Raw genomic sequence first — 27,413 nt, 5'->3', positions numbered from 1 at the left:
TTGTTTATAAGATTATTCTTTGACCAATAAATATAAAAAGTAAAAAAAACTGAGGTTTATGAACAATTTAAATAAAAAACAGAGCATCCCTATGTATTACATGACAAATTAATGAGGAGAAACAGCTCCTTGAAAATAAATAAGCATCCGCTACAACAAACATGTCAGCAACAACAGAGCCACTCAGCATTCTGCAGAGTACAATGAAGCTTCTTCTCACATTCCTAAATCCTGATTCTCCTCAATTAATGATTGGATAGAGATCCTGTTGAATGACAAAAAACCACTTAGGGTACAGACTAATGAATCTATTCATTTTCTTTTAATGAAACAGTATTTGGAAGGTATTTCCTGACCCTAACAGAAGCATGCATATTCATTTCAAAATTATAATGAAAAATAAACCCCTGCTTCTTTGCATATACCACCTTATACTTTCACCTGTCACTTCCCATAAATCCTATGTACTCTGGGTCAATTTGTTTAAACTTGAAAAAAACAATTTAAAAAAAAAGCATTTTTTAAAAAAGTATTTTTTTAAGCAGATAGAATTTGTTTATTAGGAAAAGCTGAAAACCACTTTTTTAAAAAAAGAAAAAACAGCTTAGACAAACACAAAAAAAAACAGAGAACTACTTTTATTAAAAAAAGCATCTTTCTTTTTTTAAACTAAGCTTAAACAAACGGACCCTCTATCTAACAGCATCTGAAAATATTTTGCATACCCTATATCCTATTTAAATCCCTATATTAGTTAAATTTCACACACTCCCAAAGAAAAATACCCTACCGGATGAACCAAAAGTTAACTGGAAAATAATGGCAAGCTTTTGTAGTAGTAGTCTTCATTACAATTTAAATCTACAAAGTCACAATGACATGAAAACACTGCAGCTAACTTAGCAAATATTCAGTAACTTTGGTCATACCTTTAACTAGTTGCAGGAAGAAACACCCTTATTAGTGAGTTCTTTGTAACCTTTTTTCTACAGGTAGGGCATTTAGCCTGTGCAGATATAGCAGCCCTGATGCAATTCTTGCAAAAAATATGACCACACCTTGTTGACATTTCTTCAACCAAAGGGGACATACATATTGGGCAATTAAAAACAGGCTCCTTAGGAGCTTCAGGCTCCTTGGGAGGTTCAGGTGTCTTCTTAGCATTTTCACTCTGCAAAAGGAAAAAGTGTCAGCAATTTGAACTCAAGCAAATGTCTGCAATCAACTGCAAGTTCTTTATATGTTTGATGCAGTGGCAAAACATCAATGACTGATAAAATTTGTATTCTAAAATAAGCTAGATATAGATATTTACTAGGATGCACCTTAAATTGATAAATTACAACAAAAATTTGTGGATTTCAAGCAATGCAGCAGAAAAGAGAATGAAACAAAAACAAAGCCATTAAGATTAAAGTGAGGGAATTGTAAAAGGAATGGCATATTTTGATCCTGAGGGTCTTATAAAACATCATAAGGATGTACAAAATCCAGTTATATTTTAACAAAAACCATAAAGTCATAATTATATTGAAAGTATGAAATGCTGTACTACAAAAAAAAAATTATGAAACCATGTAGAAATCTCAAGATGCAGACTTTGCATTATGTACAAGTAAAAAAGTTTTCAATGAACCAACCAACCAACCAATCATAAAATCTTTTATCTGCAGCTTAGGCTTAAGAGGTAAGCCTGAGACCCCCCAAGATGGGTGATGCAGGTTGGATTTCCCCATTCCCTATCTAGTATTGTCAAGTTCTTTGGGATCACCAAAAGATGTAAAACAGGGAAATTAATCGGCCACAGAAGCAATTACATATACAACTATGCAATAAGTCACAGTAACCTTAACTAGAGATTGTGATATAACAATCTCAACAAGGCTAAACTGTATGTGTCATTGTCTCTTCTAACCAAAATTATTTAAAATAAAAGTTGAATCCCTAGATGCTTAAAGATCAAGGCTAAACAGGGTATTAATGTGTAGTAATAAATATATAAACAGGGGCTTTTATGGTTTTTAAATCACATGACATAACCAGACCATCTAATGCAAAATTCCATCATATTGTCCTCAATCACAGCATTCTCAACTCCACATCATTAATAATATAATTCCCATCTGGTATCTATTTGAATATCTATAGCAAAACAAAGGAAAAGTTTGGTTTGGGGGATTTTATTACCGCAGAACTGCTGTTGTTGGCCAAATTTACATAAAGATCGCCATTGATGATTGTTTGGTTTTGAGGAACTCCTCCGGTCCCATCTTCTGCAATAATCATGAATGAGAGATGTTCAACCACCACAATAATACTAAGAATATATCAGAAATAGATAACTTCATTTATATGTTTCCTAATGCATTTCTTCCCTGTTTGGAGGCCATAAATATGGCTTCCTTTACTTTGCCTGATCTAAATAAGCCAGAATGGACATCTATGAAAAATAATATCACTGATCCTGAAAGTAAAAAAGCAGCATGTTCAGAGATGCAATGCACAAAATGTTTCAAATGGAGATGCAGTGTTCCCAGTCATCATCTATGACACAGAACATTCATGAAAATAAAAGAGCATCTTGCAATCCATTCACAGCAAGCCAACCAGGTCACATAATGAAAGTTGATGCTCCCAACCGGCTTCTGTGTTAGTTTTAGGATTAGCTCAGGCCTCCATGCCTCACACATAAAATTTAGTTATGAACTTAAGACAAATGAACTTAAAACAAACATAAATTATTGAATCATTCATTGTCCTCAATTCAACAAGAAGCCTTCATTGGATAAATACCAGGTTCAACTATAACAAACTTTTGCCAATCACACACACACATGTATATATATGTAGTTTATGGAACATTTTTATTTAAATTGTTATGAACATGAATTGTACCATACAATCCCCTTCACTTTAAAATTCAAAATGAGAATAGGGAACTAAAAACCGTGTAAAAGAAAACCTAACTCATCTTTCCTGGAACAAGAATATCCCCAAAAACAAAAGGATCAACAAGAACTTCAATTTCAAAGCCAAAAGAGAAAATGTTTAACTTTGAATGCAGAAAACTAGTTACTTATTTTCTGAACTGACCCCGTGACAAATTAAACAGCCAGTTTAAATAATAAGAAGGATTAATTACTTCTTCAATGAGGCAAGGCCAAGCCAGGGGCAAATGCAATCCACTGGTTAAAATGCCAACTCAACCAAAAACCAGTTCTCTGCTTTCAAAAACACAATTTTGCTCACCAGAACAACACATTGAAGAAAAAGTGGAGTGTACTAAAATGAGTAGTAGACCACCAAAATCTATGATTGTTTTGTAATGAAATGGAACTCATTCAAGCTCATCAAGCTACCCACATCCACATGGGTTTAAGAATTATCAATAATCTGAAAATTCAGATTCATTTCAAAAATAAATTCACACAAAATATTTCATCACAACAATGTTTTGCTTTCAATGGCAGAAAACTAGTTATATAAATTCCAAACTGACCCTGTGACGAAATAAAAAGTGAATTCAATTAAGGCTAATTACTTCCTTGATGAGGCAAGACCCCCAGATCGGGACAATCTACTGGTTTATCAAGCCAACTCAAACTTAAAAACAGTTTTCTTCTTCAAAAACACAATTTTGCTCATCAAAACAACAGAGTGATGCCACAAATAGTAGACCACCACATACCATGTGAATTTTGTAATGAAATGGAAGCCAAGCCATTCAAACTCATCAAAATAGCAACATCCACACAGAATCACACACACACACGAAAAAAAAAAACAGAGTAAAAAGCAGCACCAACAACAACTAAAAAAAACATTGTTGTGGATTAAAATTGTAATGAAATGGTACCTGAGTCCAAATCAACAATAGTCGTCCTCCTGCGAACTCTCCTCCTCTCATCAGCATTGCTCTTAGCCTAAAAAAAAAAACAGAATCAAACAGAGCACATTAGTACTTCCCAGTAAAAAAGAAAACGATTTTAATTTTCAGTAGGCAACAAGAACTACAATTTTAAAAAACAAAAACAAAATTACAATCAAATGAATTGAAGAAGTTGAATGAAATTGAATTACCTGAGCGAAAGACCTAGGCGAGCTTTCAACAACATCGTCGTCAATGGCGTCGACATCGACAATGGGAGTTTGAGGTTCTTGTTGGTGGTGGTGGTGCTGCTGATGCCTTGAGGGCCCCCCCTCCTCCTCCTCCTCCTCCTCTTCTCGAACCAGCGGCGGATCACGGTTGAGGTCCAGTTCGAAATCCATCTTCCTCTTACGGCTTCCCCTCACCGACCGCCAACTCATGTTCCCAACCTGGAAAATTAAAAACAGAAAGCATAGAAAGGTGAGAGAGATTCTAATGCAAATGGTGACGCATAACGGAGAATTCGAAAAGGTGAATGAAAGGAGAAAGGAGAAACGTACTTCGGAGAGAGGGGCTTGGGTGTGGGATTGTGGAGAGTGAAGAGAGATATATATAGAGAGAGAGAGGAGAGGAGAAGGAAGAAGAAGAGAGGGAAAGAAAATGGATGCGGAGTGTCTCGTTGTTGTGACCCAAACATGAACGAACGGATGGCCATGACGTGGCACTTTGTGTTCGTGAGAAACACGCGTGTGACGTTGGACCACTCTGCTCTTCAATGAATGAAAAAGTCTTCTTGAAAATACTTGTATATTTTTTAAATATTTACTCATTCCTATTTATTGCTTTTTTATTTATCTTTTGTACTACATTGTATTAATTGTTAGAGTATATTATCTAGATTCTTCTTCTGACATTTTTTTCATTAGCTAGCCGTTTTATTTCTTTTGTGTAAAAAATATGGAATGTATTTAAAAAATTTAAGACATTAAATACTTTTATTCATAGAGAGTAGTGACAAGATTTGTAGGAAAATTTATAAGATATATATTATTGTTCAATTTACTGTATTTACATTTCTATTTTTTATCTTTTTAAGTGTATATTTTTTTTATAAAATATGTTTAGGGTCATCTAAAATTTAAAAAATATTAACTTGTTTTCATAAAAAAAAATTGTATTAATTTAAGCCTTATAAAAAATAAAGCATATTTTTTATGATCCTTAATGGTCCTCTGTTAAACAATTTTTTTATGAAACCAATAGACTTAATTTTTTTTTTTTATCTTTACAAACATGCTCACAACACACCATAACATATTATTATTTCATATTTCCTCTAATCTCATTGAAAAATATGAAAAAAAAATTACCTAAAAAGTGACAAAAAAATACAATTGTGAAGAAAATTTAGTTAAAAAAAATTGTTTAATTCATTTTGAAGATTTAACCATAAAAAAATAATTTATTTGTAATCAAATTACACATATAATTTTTTTAAATACGTCAAATTACATCCAAAGAAGTTATCACAAAGGATCATAAAAAATATATTTTATTTTTACTAGAACTAAATTAATGCAAAAGAAATTATGAAAACCAAATTAATACTTTTCCTATTTTAGAGGTACTCCAGATTTTACCCCTTTTTTTATTCAAACAACAAAAAGTATATCCCAACTAGAATTTGGATATGTAGTCATGAAAAAAAATATATCATTATTAGGAAAATAAATAAATTTTTAAGGAGGATTTAGAAAAATAAAATCGGAAGATAACTAGATTTTGCATTTTTTTCTAAATAAAGTTCTTAGAAATAGTTTTTTAAAAAAATACTTAGTTGTGGTAAACAAAATGCAAAGTTAAAAACTTACTCTTAGAGAAAAATAATTTTATTAAAATTTTAAAACTGCAAGTCATATTCAGTTTTATTAAAAGCATTTAATATTCAATGTTGAGAATTAAAAAAAGGACCAGGTATTTAATAAAAATAAATATTTAATAAAATATAAAAACATATTTTAATTAATAATATAAAATATAATTAAATTCTACTTTCTTAAACAGTTAAAAATAATTCATTTAATATATTAAATCATATTTAATTTATACATATAAGACATTCATTTTTAGTTTAAAAATTTAAGAAAAAATTCCGTTTTCTAAAAAAATAATTTTACTGAATATATTTTTATTTTAAATATTTAATAAATCATGTAATTTTGAATAAAAAAATTTCTTAACTAAAATATAAAAAAAAACTATATACATTGAAAATTTTAAATTATTTCTAATTAACTTAATATATTAAATTCTCTTTATTCTATACATTAAAGACAGACCATATGTAGTTCTTAGAATTTCTTCTATTTAATCTATACATTTTACTAAATAATGTAATTTGGAATAAAAGAAATTCTTAACTAAAATGTATAAAAATATATATGGACAATTTAATTATTTTTAATTATATTAATATATCTAATTCTCTTTCATCTATTCATTAAAGACAATTCTTCTTGAATTCTAAGGTGTGAATAAAGCTTTGGTGTGTGTGTCTATATATATATATATATTGAGTATAAAAAATTTAAGGTCAACTTAGAGAAAAAAGTAAAATATGGAAATAATCAGATTGTAATTTTTCAAAAAAATATATATAAATAGTTTTAAAAATAATTAACTATGATAAATAAATGAAAAAAAATATTTTTAGATAATAATAATTTTATGAAATTTTAATAACCATAAGTCATGTTTGATATCTTTTTGTTGGAATATTTTACGAAAAATATCATAATAAATATTTTATTTTATTTTAATATCTTCTTAATACAATATAATTTTATTATAATATATCTAAATTTTTTATAACATTTTCCTATTAACTGTTTTATTTATTTTGTGTAACAAATATTGAATGTATTTTATAGACATTAATTACATTTAGTTATAAAGAAGTAAAAGGATCTTTAAAGTGTGTCTATTTTTTCTATTCAAAGAAAAAAAAAGTAGTCACCAACTAGAATTTGGATATCTAGCCATTATTTTCCCTTGTTATTAATGGAAATTTATAAAGGTGTCTTTCCATGAAAAAGATATACATATCATATTTTGAGAAAAAAAAAGTATTTTTTTTAGGAAATTTTTTTTTAAGAAAAAATATTTTTTAGAATAATTAATTTTAAAAAAAAATCAAGTAAACAAAAATTATTTTATTGTAATTTTTAATTTAAAAATAATAATAAACATAGTAACAATTTTAACCATCACTATTCCTAAATTTAAATTGCCGGAACTCATAACTTAATAGCATTAGCCTCGATCAGTTGGAAAGAGGGGTCCATAGTAAGATATATTTTAAAATTAAAGGATTTAATTGAATTTTTTAATAAGAGAGGCAACTAATTGAACATGTTAAAAAAAATGAATCAAATTAGTAATTAAGCCTCAAATTTATTAAATGTGATTAAAGAATACGTTAATTACTATCTTCTTAATAAATAATACGTTACTGGTATGAACTTAATTTTTCTTCATTGATGGTATAAATTTTTTTCCATTATCAAGTAATAAAAAAATATATTGTACATGATTTTTAATATATAATTATCATGCAAAATAAAAAATTATCATCGATAATAATGTGTGATTGAATGGTTGCCAAAATTTTGACACTATCAATTTAGTTAAGTTCTATTATCATTATTGTTGCAGCAAAAAAATCATATTACTGAATATAATTTTTATTTTAAATTTTACTTTTTTTTACAGAATTTAAAATTTTACTAAAATGCATAAAAATAAATAAATAGGAAATTTTAGTTCATTTTTCTAATTAACTTAATATATTTAATTCTATTTAATTTATACATTAAAGACAGTCCATACTCTTCTTTTACAATTCAACTAAATCATGTGATTAACTGTAATGTATATATAGAAGTAGAACTATATAAATTTATAAACTACGCAGTTTAATTCATTTTTATAATTTAATTAATATATTAAATATTAAATTCTCTTTAATCAATACATTAAAGATGGTCCTTATTCAGTTTTTAGAATTCAACTAAATCATGTATTTTGGAATAATAAAAAAATCTTAACTGTAATGTGTAAAACTATATAAATTTATAAATTAGGCAGTTTAGTTCATTTTTTAATTAATTTTGATATATTAAATTCTCTTTAATCAATACAATTAAGACTGTCCTTATTAAGCTCTGAAATTCAATTAAACCGTCTAAGTTGGAATAAATTTTTTTTCTTAACTATAAAGTATAAAAATTAAGTAAACGATATGTTTTAATCATCGAACTTTTTAATTGTAAAAAAGAAAATCATCAATTTTTTTTATAATTATGTTTTTGATCCCTAAACATTTTGGCCACTGATTATCATCCCAAAATTGTTTTTTTCCCAATATTTTCTTATTTTCATCCATTTTGCGCATCCCCTCTCTTACAAACAAGTACAGATTTTTCCCTAAGATATTATAGTTTCAAGAAAGGTTTTAGAAAAGATATCCCCTTAGTGACATAGGGTGAAACCTTCCCAGTACTAGTCATGTCTAAAAGTTGCACGCTCGACATACAATGGTGTGCAAAAGGGCTAAGGATCATGTAGGTCACCAAGGAGAGATGAGTTTATTAAAAGGTTTGCAAAAAATTTATTTTTAGGAAAGATTTTTCAAAGAGAAAGTTATGATTCCAAGAAAGAGAAGTTAGAAAACTCTAGAGAAGTTGTAAGAGATAGTGCTAAAAGGCTTCCCTAGAGGTGAGTGAAGGGAGTGTCACTCAAACACCCATGGGGAAAAACAACCTTCTTCAAAAGGAAGAAGGAATTCTTCGTAAAGAAAGACAAACTCAATCATTCTTCGATAAAGGAAAAATGTTTTAAAGGAACTCCTTCGATAGTAGAAGGTAGTTCAACCACTTTTGATCGAGTGTTAAAATGATTGACAAGTGAACCAAATCGCGCAAGTAGTAAATACACAGTAAGACCGAATGTCATGTTCATAGGGACTTTGTTTGTGCAAAATAGCTTTGTGTAACCAAATTCTAAGCAATGGAAATAAATGATGGATTGGTTTTTGAAACTAAAGTGCAAAAATTAAAAGTATCATAAAATCAGCAAGCATTAAATAATAAGTCAAAACAAGGCACAACTACAAAAGCAAAGGAAAAAAAACACAAACACTTAGAAGGCAAAAATAGGGGAAGTGCAGAATATGTGAAGTCGTTGGGTGCTTGGCCGTACTAAATCACTCTTGATGCAATATTAATGATTTTCCACTACTCAATGTTCATTCAAGTGTTATCCTAATCCACAAAAAATCCTAATCAAGATTCCTCTAGGAGAAGGGCCTAAATCACTTAACTCCTAATCTCTTAGCAAGTTAAGCCAAGTGACTTGGATCAAAACAAGGATTAAAACATAGCTAATAAATATCATTTTATCCTTAGACTTGAGTTCATTAGAAGCTACTTTTAGTTTTTAGTAGTGATAGCATTTTCCAATGACTTTCACACTATATAAACATGCATATGGATAATCAAACGATAACAAGACAATAATAAAAAAAAACAATAACATTGAATATATAGTAAAGATAATTACATCAGAGTGTTTAGTGCATCAAGCCCCCAACAATGGGTGATTTAGTCTCTTATTATCATGAGAGGCCTTACAAAATGGAGAAATACAAGAATGAAAGGAGAGAAAATGGTGATGAACAAGGAAGAAGCCTAGAGTGCTTTGTATTTCCGCACCTCGATGTGCCCTAAGTTGATTCTTTTTTATCCTTAAGGGAATGCCCCTTTTATAATGGGCCCAATGTCGTTGTCTCATCACTTTAGAGAACACAATACTCGTTGAGCGAGTAAGACTCACTGGGCGAGTTCTTTGTAAATTCCAAAAGTCACTCTTCAGCTTGTTCTGCTCGCTGGACAAGTTACACTCATTGGGCAGGCTGTGAAGATGATTTGGACACTCTTCCTCCATTCCTGAGCTGCCACATATCCTATTCAAAATGACCTCACCCTCTAGACAAGTTTTCTTTGTTGTGACAACTTCCTCTTCCTCTCTTGGTGTTCCAAAAACCCTAATAAAGGCACAAAATTAGAAGAAAAAGCTAAAATTTTATTTAGTGTTGGTCAAAGAGTAAGAGTGATGCTTAGGTGCTTTAGTAGATTAGTGGCCTTAGTGTTGGTCAAGGAGGTCAACTCTAGGTGCCTAAGTAAAGGTTGAGGTAAGGTCCAAGGAGATATTGGTGATGTTATGATGAGATGATAGTCCTAAGTGTGAGCTTTAAGAAAAGGAAGGAGAAGCAATGAAAGTTAAGGAAAGGATCTCTAGAACAAAGAGTCAACAAAGAGTTCTTAGAACACTCACTGAGACATTGCGTCTCATTTTAGTTTCATGTTTTTACAGGTTAAGAGATGGATGCTTCATGGGAGAAGCTTGGAGCATGGAACTGCTTGCTTGGAGGAAGATTAGTATAATTGGTACCTTTCAATGCGTGGGAGTTAGATTATGTTTCATGTATCCCTTTTTCTTATGTTTTGTACATGTAAGTGCCAAGAACTTTGTATTAGATTTATTTATGTAATTGATTAATAGTTTTAGAATTCTGCATAGTTAACTTAGATATCCTTATATGTTAAGTTTTTATATTTTAGTAATATATGGAGACAAAAGGTAATATCCTCTAGTGTGTTGCACCCTTCTCAATCAAGCACATTCAACTAAAACAAACATACTCCCAACTTTCCTCTCACTCAAGATTCAGCTACATAAACAACTCACTGCAAATGAAAAAAAATAAAAACTTTATCTACCACTGTATATTGTATGATGACATAGTAACTTCTCTGCACCAACATACATGCAATTCAATGGCTTAGCATAATGGTAGTCTGTTTATTTATTAAAGAATTATCTATAAATGCATTTTTTGTTTTTAATTTTTTGGAAAAGAATGCTTTTTAAACTCAGAAATACACTGATATATGGCAAACTTAGTAATGAAAGTTCAGAACACAAAGGGCTGCAGTTACTGAAAACAAGAATAATCTGCTGTTGGAGGAAGCCACTTTCATGTTTTAAGAGTTAGACAGTTCCTTGGATCTTGAACACCAACTATGTGACAGTTTCCAAAGTGATCTGCAGCACTTCAAAGAGATAACATATGTCCAGAGAGGATGGCTCATCTAGACTAGTGGAATACTGGAGTTAGCTTCATCCATTATTTGGTGAAGACTTCATAATTCTCTCACCACAATCTGTGAATAACCAATAGTAAGAGGTAGACCGAGAGGAAGTTATCCCTTTGATATGGTAAAGAAGTCAACTACTTGTTTTACTTTCTTTATCCAAAAGAAGAAAGTCAACTACTTATATTTGATACAACTTTTTTGCTCTTATCCGCCAGAACCATAAAAGCCTTAACAAGCTCCTCCTTAACCATGAATAGAACAGAAGCTGCAAAAACACTTTGTACTATCTTCGTGCTCATCCCCTTATAAAAGCCAGGTAATCCTTCATAGCGGATCATTTTAAGTACCGCATCAAAAGTACCTGCATTTATAGCTTTAGAAAAGGGAAAGACATACTTTGACAAAGTGAATTAGTGGAATAATTGTTTTCCTCCTTGGTATGATTTTTCAAGATAGTAATGACAGGCATAAAGACACAGAAGTTCGTAGATTAAAATAAAGAAATAGTGCACTATAGTTGTCGTGAAATATGCAGATTATGAATCAAAATAATTACATAGTTTGTAACCAAGACATATTTTTAAGCCTAAAGCAAATTTTGAGAGACGACATTTTTAATTGAGAGAGTAACAGAAAAATCAAGGTCTTCAAAAAAATAAATGTCTTTTGCTAAAGCAGGAATCGAAACTCAGTCTCCAGAAAAATCAGGGGAAAAACACATTCTGGTTGCCACTGCATTAGGTTAGCTAATGATTGAAGTTGTATAAATACTAATAGTAAAATAATTTTTTTTGTTGGTGAGCTTAAAATTAGAGTTTGAACAGCCTTATCCTTGTGTCAGCCCGGTTTGTAACCTCAGTTCTAAAGGCATTAATATGGTGTTAACAAATCATGTCAATAATTATTTATTCAGTAAGAATGCTAATCCAATCCAACCATAAATTTTCAAAAGTATAACTAGATCAAAAGAAGTGAAGGAAGTCAACTCTAAGACGAATATAAGTTTTTTTTTAAAAAAAAAAATGAGACATAGAAAGTACAGAAAACGATCCAGAGGTTCTTAAGGCATTGCCAATGTTCTTACGATGCAGATATATTGTGAAATCAAGGTATCAGACCTTGTAGTAGAAAAGAAATTCTAGGAAACCATCAAATGCAAATCACTAATTGCTTGATTGTCAGTGACTGTACCAGGATCACTTGAACCATGTTGTAATTAAGAACAAAATCCTCTTTATAATGAGATACCTCTGTCACGATGATAAATTCAATCAATACTCTTCTTGCAAGGCAACAATTAAGTAAAATAACAAATAGCACTTTTTCTCCCCTTTTATTCCTCTCTAATGTTGCTGGAAATATAGGCCACTTACGACACCAACTAATGAAGTTTAAGTTACAAAGCTAGTGGTACCATAGCTTTAACATTTACCATATAGTAGAAAATTAATGATCAGTGATCACTTCAACCAGATATTGTATGTATGAGGATAAAACAAAAGAAAAATATATTCAAATGTCTGAAGGCAAATTAAGTTATACCACATTTATCTAAATGCAAACCTGAGTATCTTAATGAGCTACTTCCACCAATCTCCTGTTTTGCTTGAAGCCTTGACTGTTCAAAGACACATGTAGTAGTATGAGTCATCAGGTATTTACAACAGTGTTATGATGCATGTGCGTTTAAGACTCGAGACTGCAGAAAACTGCAAGAGATCAAACTCTATGTTGCCAGACCATTTACATGCTGAATAGTTAGCTACATACAGATTCCAGCAAGCAAGACTTGAAGAGAGTAAAATATGGTGGCATTGCATTTGCATGGAATGAATGTAAAACAATAATCACATACCAGGATAGCTGAAAATTTCGCATTTTTGAACTATTTATATGAAAAGCTATTTAATACAAAAGTGGACCAATGCTTGATTATTGATGAGATATCTACTTTGAAGTGGTTGAGAAGTATGCCCTATACTAATGACCACTTGATGAGGTTTTATCTTCTTAATAGTAAATAATAAGTGAGGAGAAAATGAAGGAACTATTGGAGAATTTACCTTGACAACTAGTAATGGATATGTTGAGACAGTAGCTCCAAGTTTCGCTATTGCTCCCACCAAAAAGACCTTTTTAAAGGACAGGAGGATGCTTATTTACTGATATGCACAGCTAGGGAAGATATACAAACATGTGGCATAAAACAAATTAAAATGTTCTCCTACAACATGCTTTCCACTTATTTCATTTAAAAGTACTTTATACCTCCAAAGCAGATATACTTGTATTCCCTTGCTTCTTAGCAGCTCGTTTTTCCCTTAGATGCTTTAATGAGCTCTCATAAATCATAAACTGAATTGATGGATTGCATACCTGTAATGAAAATTCCCATACATATTGAGATTATATAAATATTTCACATGAACTTGATACATCAAATAAAGCAAATGATGAGGCTGACCATAATAAGGGCAGGGATGACTCCCTTCCAAAATCCAACTATACCCGCTTCATTGTAGACTTCGTTAGCCTTTAACCAAAACAAAGATTGGTATCAGCATGAACAAAAGTGTAAGTGGTTATGTAAAAGGAAACAAGACAATCTTAGGCATAGTATTAATGAAACTGCCAGGACAATCCTATTAATAATCTTTTTTTTTAAACAATATAACATATCTAAAATTCAACATGAAAGTAATTGCAGGAGGTAACTCACCATTTTTTGTTTGACAAGGATAATGGAGCATGCAGAATGTGAAACAATAGATCATTTCCCGAAATAAAAAAGCTGATTTTTTCTAAGATTTGGCAAAATAAAGCTCAAAAGATGTTCTTATAATTTAAATTTGTTGTTTCAACAGTAAGTCTAGTGATTAAGAGGAGGAAAAGGACCAAGAACAAGAAGAAAATCTACACTGAATCACTGACCAATGTATAGAATAAGTTATTATCAGAGAATTAAAGTGAAAATCGAAGAGACTAACTGCGTGTATAGTTCCATATGGCCGAGGTTTTATAGAGTTCAGTTCAGCCAATTTGTCTTGCAATGTTGAGTCTGCTATGGTGCTTTCAGAAGCAGCCTTCCTTAAAGCTTCTTTCTTTTCCTCCATGATTTTCCTTTGTGCTTGAGTATGAGTCTAGAATCAAAATATAATCACACATAATTGACACTGGACCCAAAACATGGATGTATAGTTTGTGTGTATCAACAGGACAATCGATACTGGCAAGTTTTAAGCATTCAATATCAAATTTTATAGTGCAGCAAAGGCATCCGAAAGGTCCCCTTAAAAACCAGTTCATAAGGGGATGGTCTACCCAGCTATATAAGCACTTATCATGTTCATGAATTACCCGATGTGGGACTATTCTTAACACGCCCCCTTGAGCCAGGGCTCGTCATCACAAAGCGAGGGCTGGCGGCACCCACCGAACAGAAACAGAATATGGCTCTGATACCATATTAAATTTTATAGTGCAGCAGAATATGGTTTTAAGATGAAATCTAACATTCAAAGTCTATGGATGGTTCCTCCTTTTGGTTTTATGCCACAACCTGGCACTTCCATGTGAAAAGTACTGAACTTTTGTTACACTTAAGTAGCACAACCCAGGTTGTACATGGAATAGCTTGAAAACATGTGCATCCATGTAAATGAACGTACCCTCCAAAGTATAGGAATCTTTATGTGAATTTGTATTTGTCTGTGTTTACTTATACAGACTACACTCATAAAAACAACAAAATCCTTATCTTTAGAGGTAAGGTTGGTTACATGGATCACACAACACTATTTAACTCAATTAAAGACCAAGCCAAGGTAAAGGAGAAGGATTTCATTGGGCCCTTGACACCCAATGTAAAACTCATCGATACACCTAATATGGATCAGTCGCAATAGACCACACTCATGGCACAAACAAAAAAGTTCAAATGAAAAGCAACCAGAATTATGTTTACAAACTGCAAAGCTTCAAATAAAATAGTCCAAGAAGAAAATGGAAACATCTGAAAGCACCTGCATCCGAGTCACCAAAACCCATATTGGGTTTGTGAACAACACATTCAGGGACCTGCAGAAATAGGACAATTGCAATAAGAATATGAATCAAGTAAATAGAAGCTAGGTTCACTATCACAAACACAACACAAACATGAGTATTCTGAAATGCAAAATTCAAATAAAAGTGGCATGATGATGTAATCACCCAGCAATTGCAGCCACAACAAGCCAACCAAACATCCCAACAGTACCATCTCCACGCCCTTTCACTTTCTGCGCAGCTGCAATGGTCACTGCCTTATTCTTAAAAACTTGATAGAAATAGTAGTAAATGCCCTGAAAGCATTGAAAAATAAGCATTTAGATAACAACCCCACAACTCACTGAAAAGCACATCATATATCATGTCTTTTTTTGTTTTTGGTTTTCCAAGAAAATCCTCTTTCAGAGGCAATATTGTTTGAGACACAGTCGATTACTAAATGTGGATATTCTTCTCACTGGTGGGTTTTAACCTTGTTCATCACGTTGTAGGAGGCTAGCCCCTTCTGGTTAGACCAAACCACCATTGATTTTGTCTATTATGTCTTAAACCTTAAATTTTGCATCCAACTCAATTATAGGGTTTGGTTAAAAAGTGAAACTTGATTACCTGAGAAGCAGCAGTTCCAAGAAGAGAAGGCTTGAGGCCACTATAGAGTCCACCCCAACCCTCAGTTCCAATGACCTGATAAAGGGTCACAAGCAATAATCAAGATACCATCATAAACAGAACCAACAAAAAGAGGGGGGAAAAGAGCAAAATTTGAACCTGAAAGATCTGAAGAAGAGTGCCAGGAGCAGTGGTTGAGTTGGAGGTAAAACTTTGCTTGTTCCTCTTGAGTGTTCTCTCAGTTTGCTGGCGCGTATTTACCTGAAAAAATTGCAATTGAATTGGTTACACAGCCATAGAGAGAAGCAAAGAGAGAAAGAGAGAGTACCGCTTGAAGAGGATAAGTTATGATTTGAGCAATAATTCCACCACCTGCACCAGCTAAACCATTTGCAATTGCGTTTGATTCTGACATGGTTGTTTTTTAACTCCTCCTCTTCTTCTTCTTCAATTCTTCATTGTTTCCTTAGTCTTAATTCATTTGAGCTTCAATTCACACATGCTTATGCTGCTAAAGAGAAGATATGAAAAATAGTTAGAAAATGACAAGACTTTGACTTCACAATTCATATAGTAAAATGTCTTGCAGTGAAACTATTTTTTTATTAGTACTAGTTAGTTAAATACGGTTATTATTATTTGTGGTGTTAACTGTCGAGCTGACATGGTGGTTGGTAGTTAGACGCCAGGTAGAAATTAGGAAAACAGCATTAATACACATTCTTAGAATGTTACAAAATTTGTAAATTATATTATTATTTTCGTTTTTTGTTTTTGGTGGATAAGCTAGGCGTAAGAGATCTATTAATCCCATGGAGATCACCAGGGGAGGTGCCACTAGGTTTCTAATGATTTGTGTATTATTATATTTATGGTTTATGATGTATATTGCTATTTTTGCATCAATTGTATTTTATACTAGAGACCTACTTGTAAGAATTCTAAGGCCACCTTCAATGGGAGGTGCTTATTTTCTTTTTTTCTCGGTTGAGAACTAGCTGGTGCTTAATAAGAACTTCTACAGGACTTGTTTCTCATTAAGAACTTGTTAAGCACAAGGTGTTTATATAAGTACAGGTGTCAAAAAAATCTGGGACATGACAAACTTTTTTAATTAAATAATAATAAAAAAAAATAGTAGTAATTAATGTTAATGATATGTAGTTATTCGAAGAATTTATTGAATAAATTTTTAAAATTGTTGAATTGGAGAGAAAACTGTTTTAAGTTGTAAAAAATAAAAATAAGTAATATCTAATAGTGTGACCCACTTAAGATATGTAAAAAAAAAAAAATCTAAGCAAGTGGTGAAACGAATTCATCTCAGGTGAAACGAATATGCATTGTTTGCAAGCATACACCTCTGTTCTGAATAATTTTAGTGGTGGTCAGGATTCAACAAAAATTTAACAGAGCAAGTGAATGATATCTTCAAACATGTAAGAAAATCTAAGCAACGTGATATAAAAAAAATGTGATCATAAGAGATGATCGTGATTAATTTGTTGTAGGCTTAAAATTGAATTGAGTCTATAAAATATATTCATAGTTACACATGTATAAATATATGTACACACACTTGTGGCTTTGAGAACTAGACTACACCAACTAGTCAGTACAATTTGTCCATGAACTGGTCTGGTCAAGGCTAACAGGAACAACAAAACTCCTTCATCACGTATCACTTAACCACTAAATATAAGAAAAATATAATTGCTGCAATCAAGAGCTTACCTTTCAAAGACAGCATGTGAGAGCGAGGAAGGGATTATCCATAAATCTCTTTTGCTTCACATCACTTGCTGGAGCCACCACTCAGGTATGGTGTGCACTTAATCATTCATTAATTAGAAAATTCTTGCATTTATTTATTCAATCTAAGAACAATTTGGATCTATCAAACAAACCTCACACATACTACTTATTTAATCAAATGACCAGAACTTTCATTTTGTCAACAATGAAGCCAACAATACCCACACTATACTGCCATCACCGTTTGGACACAATATTGGTGCACTGGCTACATCATAAGATCATATCATGCTGTTATGATTCTATTATTCTGCTGATTTCCTTTTAGATAATAGCATCTATTTCAAATACTTTTAGATGATAGCATTTGTTTCAGTTTTTGTGATGGACGTAACTTTTGAGTTGAATAAAACACCTTCTGTTACTTTCTATAACCTATGATATAGCCAGTGCACCAATACACAATACAGATTAAGATACCATATAAAAGAAAAAAGTAGAGTCCACGACATCAAGCAAAAATAGAAAAGATCACACAACAAGAACAGAGTCCTAAATTTTCATCCCAAAAGTAACTTCTTGACTCAAATACATGTAAAGTCAACACAACATACCGCACAGTGTTGCAAAGAAAAGTCAGTGTCCCAGCAGAGATTTTACAAGGTTCCTTCCTTTAGAGAAAGATAATATGAAACCCCTATAGCATGTCTAATATTCTTCCTTTATACTTTCTTATAACAGATTTCTATTCAGAATTTAAATGATCACGATAAACTGGATTAATAATAATTCAATTCCTGAGAATTACCACACAATATATCATGCCTGATAAATGATAATTCTATTCCTTCATTAATTATTCTGTAGTAATTCATATAATTTTATAGCTTAAACTCAATGAGCATGTATGATATCTATAGAACCAAATTTTAAGATACCTAATGTGCAGCATAAATCTCAGTATTAAAGCACCCTCGTTGCCCGCGCTTTTGTTGAATTGATTGCTTCTCTCTCGTTTGTTGGTTTGTTGTATTGCAATTGCAGTTGCTTCTCCTGATAAAATGGTTAGTGCCGTGACATCATGTTTCTAAACGATATAAAATCATGTTAACCGTGTTTGTGGCTAATTTAATTGGAAGTACAATAACTCGATTTTTTTTTTCCTAAACTACTTGTATTTTGCATTGGAGATTGTTTGAACCAGATAGTACCATTATAAATAATAAATCACTCTTTTTTAACACAGTTGTACAGCTGTACATTCACACCTTAAACTTCAAACTACTGGTTAAGCTATAACAAATTCACGTCAAATAATCTGTGTTTGGTTATAGCTCACATTTGTTTGATTAGAATTATGTATTCTTTAAATTAACTTTCTTGTGGATAAAATTGATTTTGGGAAAGGTAGATTTTATTTTTATTTTTTTCATTGATTAGAATTAATCTTGGGTATGAGACTCATAATAAAAGATTGATTATCTTGTCAATGGTTTCACTTTAATATCCTTTGAGTGAAGTCTTCTTGACTTAATTTCTTTATAAATGATTTACTTAATAACCCATTAATTAATCCAAAAGGCATCTGATAAAAGTTTAACAAAAATGTTAATTAGTATTCTTAATACATGAATTAAAAAATAAAAAATAAAAATACTTTTATTGAAATACAAAAAAATATGATGTTGATAACTTTTTTGCTTTTCTAAAAATTTTAGAATAAATACTTATTCCTTTTAATTCTTTAACTAATAGTCTAAGAAGATACTGATTAGTTAGCAAGACCCAAAGTTTAATCTTAATTCTTAATTACTAGCTGAATTTTTTTATATTCTGAAATAATTTTTTAGATTACTTATCCATCATGTGTGCTTTTATTCTTCTAGAATATGATACTCTTGGAGAATGTTGGAACCCCCTCCCCCAACCTCCACATAACCACACCACACCAGATTTGCATCTCTTCCCTCAGTTTTCATCTTCCTCACACCAATTTGGAAGGTGAAGTGTCTCGTGAGTTCCTTGCCCAGTATCGTCTCCAACACCATCAACGTTGCCCTCCTCTCCCAGTTCTATCGTCTCTCCTCCGACACACTCTACCACGAGTTCCTCCATACATGAACAACACCTCAGACACCGCCGAACATGTTGTCGGAGCCCAAGTGTAACGCTCAAACTAGCATAAACAAAATTTAGAAGAAATATCAGAGTGCTCATAAATTTATTAGCTGAAAAATGGATTCTCTTTTGTCTCCTCCTAATGCTATCTTCCCACCTTGTATACCCGACTTTTTGTCCTCTAGAAGTGCAAGAAGTAATTATTGGTTATTAATTTTCTTGGGTTGTGGTTTGGGTTGCTTCACATTCTTCATGGGTTAAGCCTCACATAAGAATAGTTATTATATCCTTTTATATAAAAAAAATGTTGGGATATATGTTCAAGATAATGTAAGATTAAAATTCAAACTTTGACCCGAAGGAATCACTATTTACAAGTATTAGGAATCTTATAATAAATTTAGGCCCCGTGGTAGTTGTAAATTTTTTATTTTTTATTTTTAAATACAATTTTTAAAACAAAACACATTCTGCAAAAATGAAAGTAAAATAATTTTTAACTCAATTTCAAAACAATTTTATATTCATTATCAAAACCAAGAAAAAAATTGTAAATTTGGATTTTAGTTTTAAAAGATATATTTTAACCACCATCATCATACTACCACCGACACCCCTATCACTGTTGTAGTTGTTGCTTTCACCACAATCATTACACCACAAACATCACCATCAATGTCAGCATTTCATTATTATTGTTGTCTCCACCACCAAACCTTTGTCGTCACCATCACTACCACCATTATCACTTATACCATTCCATTACCACAACTATTATTATTGTCACCACCATCACACATTTGTCGTCACCACCACTATCACCTACATCATTCCATTAACACAACCATTGTCACCGTCACCACCATCACACCTTGTCTTTGCCACCTCTACCACCAACACATTGTCGTTACCACTATCATCATTTTGTTGCCTCCATCTCTGTTGTTGTCGCTACTGCTACTATTGCATAATACTACCATTGTCATCGCCGCCACCACCACTATTATCGTTATTATCATCGTCAGCGTTGCTGCCACTGTTATTGCCATCACCATTTTGTCGCCTTCATCGTCATGGTCGTTGTCATTGTCACTATTCCACCCCACCACTACCATAATTTAAAAAATCTAACTGATGATTGACCTAGCCAAGGCATTGGGTCACTAGGTCAATGGCCGAACTAGTGGATCACTAATTGACCCACATGACCTAGTCTTTATTTAAAAAATTAAAATTTTATACTCAACCTTAATTGATCTGCATGATCTAGCGCATTTCTTCCCTTGGGTGTGACTCGGCTCGGGCCAGTGGATCGGTTTAACTGGAAACACAACCGGATTACACCAAGTTCAACGCAAGGTCGATCCAATAGGAAACTTGACCCAACCAGACCTCCGAATCGCGGTCAAACCAGTCCAACCGGTCAGGTCAGTTTGGTTTTTAAAACACCGCCATCACCATTTCATTACTATTACCTTCACCATTTCATTACTATTGCCATCATCATCACTATCATTTCACCCCACCACTGGCATCACCACCATTATCACTATCGTCACCACTATTGTCATTGTCACTCTCATACCACTACTTTTGTCACCGTCATTATTTGATAAGACAAAATGGTTGACTTATTTTATTTATCTTTCATTTGTAATATCTTTTTAAATATTAAAAAAAAAATTGATTTGATTTTTTAAAAATAATTAAAACTAGAAACAAGAAATCATTTCAAGGGGAACTTTACGCTAAAACAGGAATTACCATGATGCATGACCGATCCGAACGGTTTATCTTCATGGGCTAAGCCCGTAGAAGTTACCATGTCTTTTTATAGAAAAATTGTTGAAATATATCTTCGTGATGATTTAGGATTCCAATTCGAATCTTGATACAGAGGAATCACTATTCACAAGTATTAAGAATTTTATAATAAATTTAGATATCAATATCAATGCTCAAACAGGAAACATAGCTTCCCCAATTGGTGTGGGCAGACATTCATGTGAAACCAATTTTTTAAAACGGCTGCTAAGCGGGGCAACCAATAACCAAGCCATATATATATTAATTATTATTACTAAAAATCCTCACTGAAACTAGTAATTTTCTTTTACCTTATGTGGGTGAACCTTCTCCCAATTTAAACTTTTACATGCTGAAAAATAAGGCAGTTATTTTATCTATAGAATCAATAGTTTATGTTCTAACAATATAAAAGATTTGTATATTATTATTTAATCATAAGTTATAATATATAATAAAAAAATTTACTTTTATTTTATGAAAAAAAGGATTTCTAATTATTTGATAGTGAAATTTTTTATATTAATTATGTATAAAAACTAAACCATATATGTTACATTTTTTTCTTTTTCAACAGATTTATTTCACATGAAACTAGCAACTAAAAAAAATTCTAAAACATATTTTTCATAAATTTTAAAAGATATTAATTAGTAAGGTAAGGTAAATGACACTATGTTGTTAAAGGTAGTTGACTAGATTTCTTTAAAAAAAATTATCTACAAAATTAATAAATATTCTATATGGATATTATAAGATACTGTGTAGTATGAATATTTTTATACACACATTTAGTAAAAATTTATTATATCACCACGTCATATTGATAAATAGTATAATGTGGTACAATGATTAAATTTTCGTGTAAGTTTTAAACTGATAATGTATAAAATTGAAATCAATATTATTTTTCTTGATAAAATATTTTTATGTATGTGAAATTCCGTTTAATCTAATCACAACTATAAACTTAGTGTATGACATTGTGGAGTTTAGTGGACAAAATTTGAGAAATAATCTGAAATTGCTAGTCTTATAGTAGTATTAGATATATGGCAAGAACTGTATGTTGTATATTTTTTTGTAACCACCAAACTCGTAATCAACTATCATAGAGTTATTTTAACTTAGTAAGTAGTAATATAATATTGGTCTACCAAAAAGGCAAAAACATACTTAGTGTTTTTTTTAAACCAATATTTTCTTTTCACTTTCTTTAAGAAACAATAATGGATCCCAGGGTCCACTTTTAATGTCCATCTTCACATGTTCAGGAAGTACATATATGACTCAAGTAAATCCAAACTCCAAAGCCAAGGCATGCATACGTGACACACAACTGAAAATTATTTAACAATCACACTTCTTGACCTGCTGACCCTGTCAGACAAACCTTCACATACTACATTGCCATTCGTTGCCCCAACATGTTGTTTTCAACAGCAAAAAATCATTGTCATTTTGTTTTATAATCTATCTCATTTGGCAATATAGGACAACTTGTTCATACAAGAGGACAATTTAGCCACATAAACATTAAATAACACACACTCCTGCATCATCAATAGTTTACAAATAATGCTTCAGAACTTGTCACTCATATGGAATCTATCTTGAAATAGCCAAAATCATATAACATCATACTGTGGACGCACGGTAGAGATGCACATACATTAGAAAACCAAAATAAAATATTATATTGAGAATAAATAATTAAGAGACAAAAGAAACAAATGGGGTTCAATGAAATTATTGAATAGGTAACTCTGTATTGGGTAATTGTAGCCAAAACTTTGTTCATAGTTTGATTTTGATTGGTTGTTATTATTCAGTGAAAAGAAAAGAATAGAGTCCTACAAATACTTAAAACAATTGCGTGACATTTTAAAAAGAGTAAATAATACACGTATTAATAGTGCAATAGTTTTTATACTTATATTAATCACAATCACAATCGTATATATGATAAAAATTAATGATTTTTATAATAATTATATCAATTATACATTCTGATTGGTTGATAGAATACATTTTTTTACACTAGTTGTACATAAAAATTTAACTTAAAAAAAAAAAAAAAAAAACTCACATACATATTTTAGTTTTAAGTATTCATGATAAGATTTAAAAGCCGATATTCCTCTCACTCGTACATATGTAAACATATATAATATATAATCATTCATTTCCATTTTTCCCAAAAGACAATTTCCTCTGTCTTTGCTCAATGCAGAAGTAGCAGCTATGCCGAAGCACAGTGACTTGCAAATCCACATCAATGATGAGGAAGTATTCCTTTTGGACAAGGTATTCTAGGAATTCATTAGTGTTTTCTTTTCTTATTCATCCTCTACTAACATTTGTTAGATTCAAAGGAAAAATGATGCAGAATCAAATGTCTCATCAGGTGAATCAATCTAGTTCATTTATTTTGCAGAAGTTCATATCAAAATACTGTGGAAGAATAAAGAAAATCTTGAGCCATGAAAAGAGAATGTGCATTGAAATCAATGATTTCCCTGGAGGGCCACAAGGGTTTGAGCTGGTTTCAAGATTCTGCTACAACAACGGCAAAATCCCTATCAATGTGTCCAATGTGCTTATCCTCCATTGCTGTGGCCTTTATCTTGGAATGACTGAGGAGGTCTTCACCAACAATCTCTTGCAACAAATAGAAACATTTCTTGAAGGAATCCACTACTGGACATGGAATGAAATACTTGTAAGTCTCAAGAATTGTGAGTTATTTTACGCACATGCTGATAGCTATGGTCTATTAGAGAAGATTATTGGTGCACTCTTGGCAAAAATGGATCAAAATCCTGAGGCGAACCTCTTCACCTCCTCATCTTCATCATCCCCATCATCTCCTGAAAGCAATTCTGCCAAGAGATTTTCTTACTCAACACAAGCTACTCCCAAGACTGTAAAGTCAACTTTGCCTAAAAAAGCATGGTGGTTTGAGGATTTGGCTACTTTACCCCCAAAGATCATTGAGAAGATTCTCCAAAGTATTGGAGCTTACAAGACAGATAACAAAAACTCAACTCTCACAATATTTCTGCTTCATTATCTGAAAATTGTGACTCCAACAAGAGAGGTTAATTGCAACAACAGTGTTGAGTATGCTGGTCTAGCAGAAACAGCTGTTTATGGGGTCATATTTGTTGGCAACAAGAGTTTTTCTTGTAGAGGCCTTTTTTGGGTATTAAGGATTGTGTCAAGATTTGGTATGAGTAGAGATTACAGAATTGAAATTGAGAAATTGATTGGGGGGGTGCTTGAGCAGGCAACTTTGGATGATCTATTAGTCTCTGGGCATCATATGGGACTATATTATGATGTAACATTTGTGATAAGACTGATTAAACAATTTGTTGATATAAATGGCTCTGATGGGGTGTCCGTACAAAAGTTGAAAAAAGTTGGTAGATTAGTTGACAAGTATTTGATTGAGATATCCCCTGATCAGAACCTCAAGGTCACTAAATTTCTTGCAGTTGCTGAATGTTTGCCTGATTGTGCTAGGGATCGCTTTGACGGGGTGTACAGAGCCATTGACATCTATCTTCAGGTGAATGTCACATATCTTTTTTCTTTTCTTTTTTTACTATTAGTAAAAATCAAAGACAAAGTATAGAAGATTTACAATAACTCACACATCATGTCTAACCAACTAAGTAATCCCCTTGGTCGCATTCCCTTTTTCTATTGCACCTGTTATGCATTATTAACTTTCTAAAGAACCATAAGAATTGTGAAATTGTGAAATTTCTAAAACTAACAAAAATAATAGATAAGGGGAAGTGCCCCGACCAGATGGGAAGTGACCTCGGCCAAATGTTGACATTACTATAATTTCTTTTGTTCTTATTATCTGTAACTTTGACAGGTTTTGGCATTATTATAGTATGTGTGTTTTTGTTCGTATCTTGCTATCCACACAACTTTTTAAGTGCAAAATCAATTCTAGATGATGAAATTCCTCAGGATAGCTACAAAAATTATGGGTAGAGTATTGAATTTTCTTTCTTTTTTTTCATTTACAAAAATTGTCTCTAGAATTACACTGTCAGTGATGTTACATTGACACTATATAGAAATTAAACTCTTCTTATTAAAGTGGTCTATGGAAATTTTATTTTTGTATTACCCAAATAATAATAATGATATAAAAATGTAGATTCTATATTCCATGTTGATGATGTTAATAATTATAAAATGTCATCTTAAATTTTTCAAATTTTCTCCCTATTTTTGGTTCTTCCAACTCTTAGATATGTCCTTGATAGAATATTTTTTTTAAGAGGCCAAAAGAAAAATTTATTAATAAAATAGCATGATTGGAACACAAGGTGTGTCCCATCCAAGCTAGTACTATACAGGAAAATCTCTTGACCTTAGCAGAAAAAGAAATTACATCCAAAACATTGCTAAAGTCCTTGATAGAATTTTACATAGCAAGGTTTTGTTACATTTCCATACTGCCAAGTTTTTACTTCCACAATCGTATAAAATTCTCTCATTTTAGAACAAATTATGAATTGCAGTCGCATCCAATGCTGGCATTTGAGGAGAGGTCAAGATTGTGTAGATGTCTTAATTACAATAAACTAAGCTTTGAGGTGTGTAAGGATCTTGCAAAGAACCCCAGAATACCTCCAATGATAGCAATGCAGGCTCTTATTTCTCAACAAACCAAGATTCCATCAAGTGACTTAATCATTGAGGAAAGTGAAATCATAAACCCTTCCCAAATCATTTTGCACTATGACAAGACAGATAGCTTCTTGGAAGAGAAAGAAGATATGCGACAAAACCTTGAGAGAATGGAATGGAGAGTGAAGGAATTGGAGATATTGTGCAAGGAAATGAAGGTTCAGATGTCAAGGTTTCACTAGCCATAATGTCTTAATCTCTTATGCAAGCCAAGATTTTTAAAAAAATGTGCTTTTCTTTAACCATTTATCAATATCCAAAATACATTGATATTTCTTTGATTGTAAAAATATGTAATTCTTTTGTTTTGATTTTCAATGGCATATAATAGAAAAGATTTCTTCAATATTGCATCATGGAACTTCCTTCATACACAATATACATTGTGATACAAGTATTTGGAACCTCATACATAATTTCACATTAGAATATTCAAGCAGTAAAAGTAACATATGTTCTATTGGAATTACCTCATGGCTGTACTTAATTAATGTCATAATTGTAACAAACTTGTAATTTTTCTTTGTTATCGTATTATTGATACGGAGTACTTATTGATTGTGTTGATAACTAATCTTAGTCCTAACTAATCATCTTTAATAAAGTTCTTTTCTTCCAATCATGTTTTTTTCATTTACAATATTTAAAGAAATTGAATCCAGTAATACATATATTGAGTCTAATGACAAACGTGTATTTAAGTGTGAATATTATCTAGTAGACACTTTTTATATACTCTATGTTAGTTTACTAGTGACTAACTTGAGGGTTAAAACTTAAAAGTATTTTAACACACCCAACACCTTTTCCAAGGCTTAAGACCAACACTTATCTCATCATCGTACAAAAATTTAGTTGGCTTGAGCCTTGAGGAACCTTGGTTAGATCAGCATACATAGGTAAAATAAATTATAAAGTGCTAAAAAAATTTATCCTTTAATTTTCTAATCAATTTCATATTTTTATCCTTTAAAGTAAATTCCACTTTTCATAATTCAACATCCAATAGAGAGGGATGTAAAAGCTTCTCATTATTGTAAGAATGTGAAAAGAAATTGCAATTCAATAAGTCAGCCCACATAGATCGTTGAGTTCACCCAAAAAAAACACAGAGATTGGTCGGCACACAAAAAGGGTTAAGCTGGCTATATAATTTCGTAGGAGCGTTACTTTTTGCAACTTTTAGTTTTCAAAAAGTCAATTTATTTTCATAATTTTCGAATTTAAATTTTAAAATTCAATTTTTGATATTCAGGAATTTTTTTCTAAAA

At 31.6% G+C, this 27,413-nt stretch overlaps 3 protein-coding genes across 8 annotated transcripts; 1 reads left to right on the top strand and 2 right to left on the bottom strand.

Moving 5' to 3' along the window:
• LOC100778432 (E3 ubiquitin-protein ligase RNF4) lies at nucleotides 1-4,629 on the bottom strand. 2 transcript variants are annotated; one of them, XM_003534623.5, is made up of 6 exons: nucleotides 4,429-4,629; nucleotides 4,081-4,317; nucleotides 3,857-3,923; nucleotides 2,188-2,273; nucleotides 930-1,171; nucleotides 1-265 (listed from the first exon to the last, which is right to left on the bottom strand). In XM_003534623.5, the coding sequence occupies exons 2-5, from the start codon at nucleotides 4,306-4,308 to the stop codon at nucleotides 932-934; spliced, it is 621 nt and encodes a 206-aa protein (XP_003534671.1). In that variant the 5' UTR covers nucleotides 4,309-4,317; nucleotides 4,429-4,629; the 3' UTR covers nucleotides 1-265; nucleotides 930-931. The 2 variants fall into 2 exon arrangements, with proteins under 2 accessions (XP_003534671.1, XP_040861163.1); XM_041005229.1 differs by lacking the exon at nucleotides 1-265 and having other exon boundaries at nucleotides 832-1,171; nucleotides 4,429-4,531.
• Nucleotides 4,630-10,851: 6,222 nt separating this feature from the next.
• LOC100777898 (peroxisomal nicotinamide adenine dinucleotide carrier) lies at nucleotides 10,852-18,680 on the bottom strand. 4 transcript variants are annotated; one of them, XM_041005227.1, is made up of 12 exons: nucleotides 18,438-18,680; nucleotides 16,073-16,255; nucleotides 15,904-16,005; nucleotides 15,745-15,819; nucleotides 15,298-15,428; nucleotides 15,108-15,162; nucleotides 14,073-14,225; nucleotides 13,550-13,618; nucleotides 13,354-13,461; nucleotides 13,149-13,217; nucleotides 12,649-12,703; nucleotides 10,852-11,446 (listed from the first exon to the last, which is right to left on the bottom strand). In XM_041005227.1, the coding sequence occupies exons 2-12, from the start codon at nucleotides 16,157-16,159 to the stop codon at nucleotides 11,256-11,258; spliced, it is 1,095 nt and encodes a 364-aa protein (XP_040861161.1). In that variant the 5' UTR covers nucleotides 16,160-16,255; nucleotides 18,438-18,680; the 3' UTR covers nucleotides 10,852-11,255. The 4 variants fall into 4 exon arrangements, with proteins under 4 accessions (XP_040861161.1, XP_040861160.1, XP_040861162.1 ...); XM_041005226.1 differs by having other exon boundaries at nucleotides 16,073-16,252; XM_041005228.1 differs by lacking the exon at nucleotides 18,438-18,680 and adding an exon at nucleotides 17,479-17,575 and having other exon boundaries at nucleotides 16,073-16,252.
• A 4,905-nt stretch (nucleotides 18,681-23,585) lies between these two features.
• LOC100785736 (BTB/POZ domain-containing protein At3g19850) lies at nucleotides 23,586-26,541 on the top strand. Of its 2 annotated transcripts, none has more exons than XM_003533635.5 (3): nucleotides 23,586-23,730; nucleotides 23,861-24,997; nucleotides 25,974-26,539. In XM_003533635.5, the coding sequence occupies exons 1-3, from the start codon at nucleotides 23,668-23,670 to the stop codon at nucleotides 26,322-26,324; spliced, it is 1,551 nt and encodes a 516-aa protein (XP_003533683.1). In that variant the 5' UTR covers nucleotides 23,586-23,667; the 3' UTR covers nucleotides 26,325-26,539. The 2 variants fall into 2 exon arrangements, with proteins under 2 accessions (XP_003533683.1, XP_014617955.1); XM_014762469.2 differs by having other exon boundaries at nucleotides 23,591-23,730; nucleotides 23,845-24,997; nucleotides 25,974-26,541.
• The last annotated feature ends 872 nt before the right edge of the window (nucleotides 26,542-27,413 follow it).

This window comes from Glycine max, chromosome 9, assembly GCF_000004515.6.
Source record: "Glycine max cultivar Williams 82 chromosome 9, Glycine_max_v4.0, whole genome shotgun sequence".
NCBI lineage: Eukaryota > Viridiplantae > Streptophyta > Magnoliopsida > Fabales > Fabaceae > Glycine > Glycine max.
This window is presented reverse-complemented; position numbering and strand designations above follow the sequence as displayed.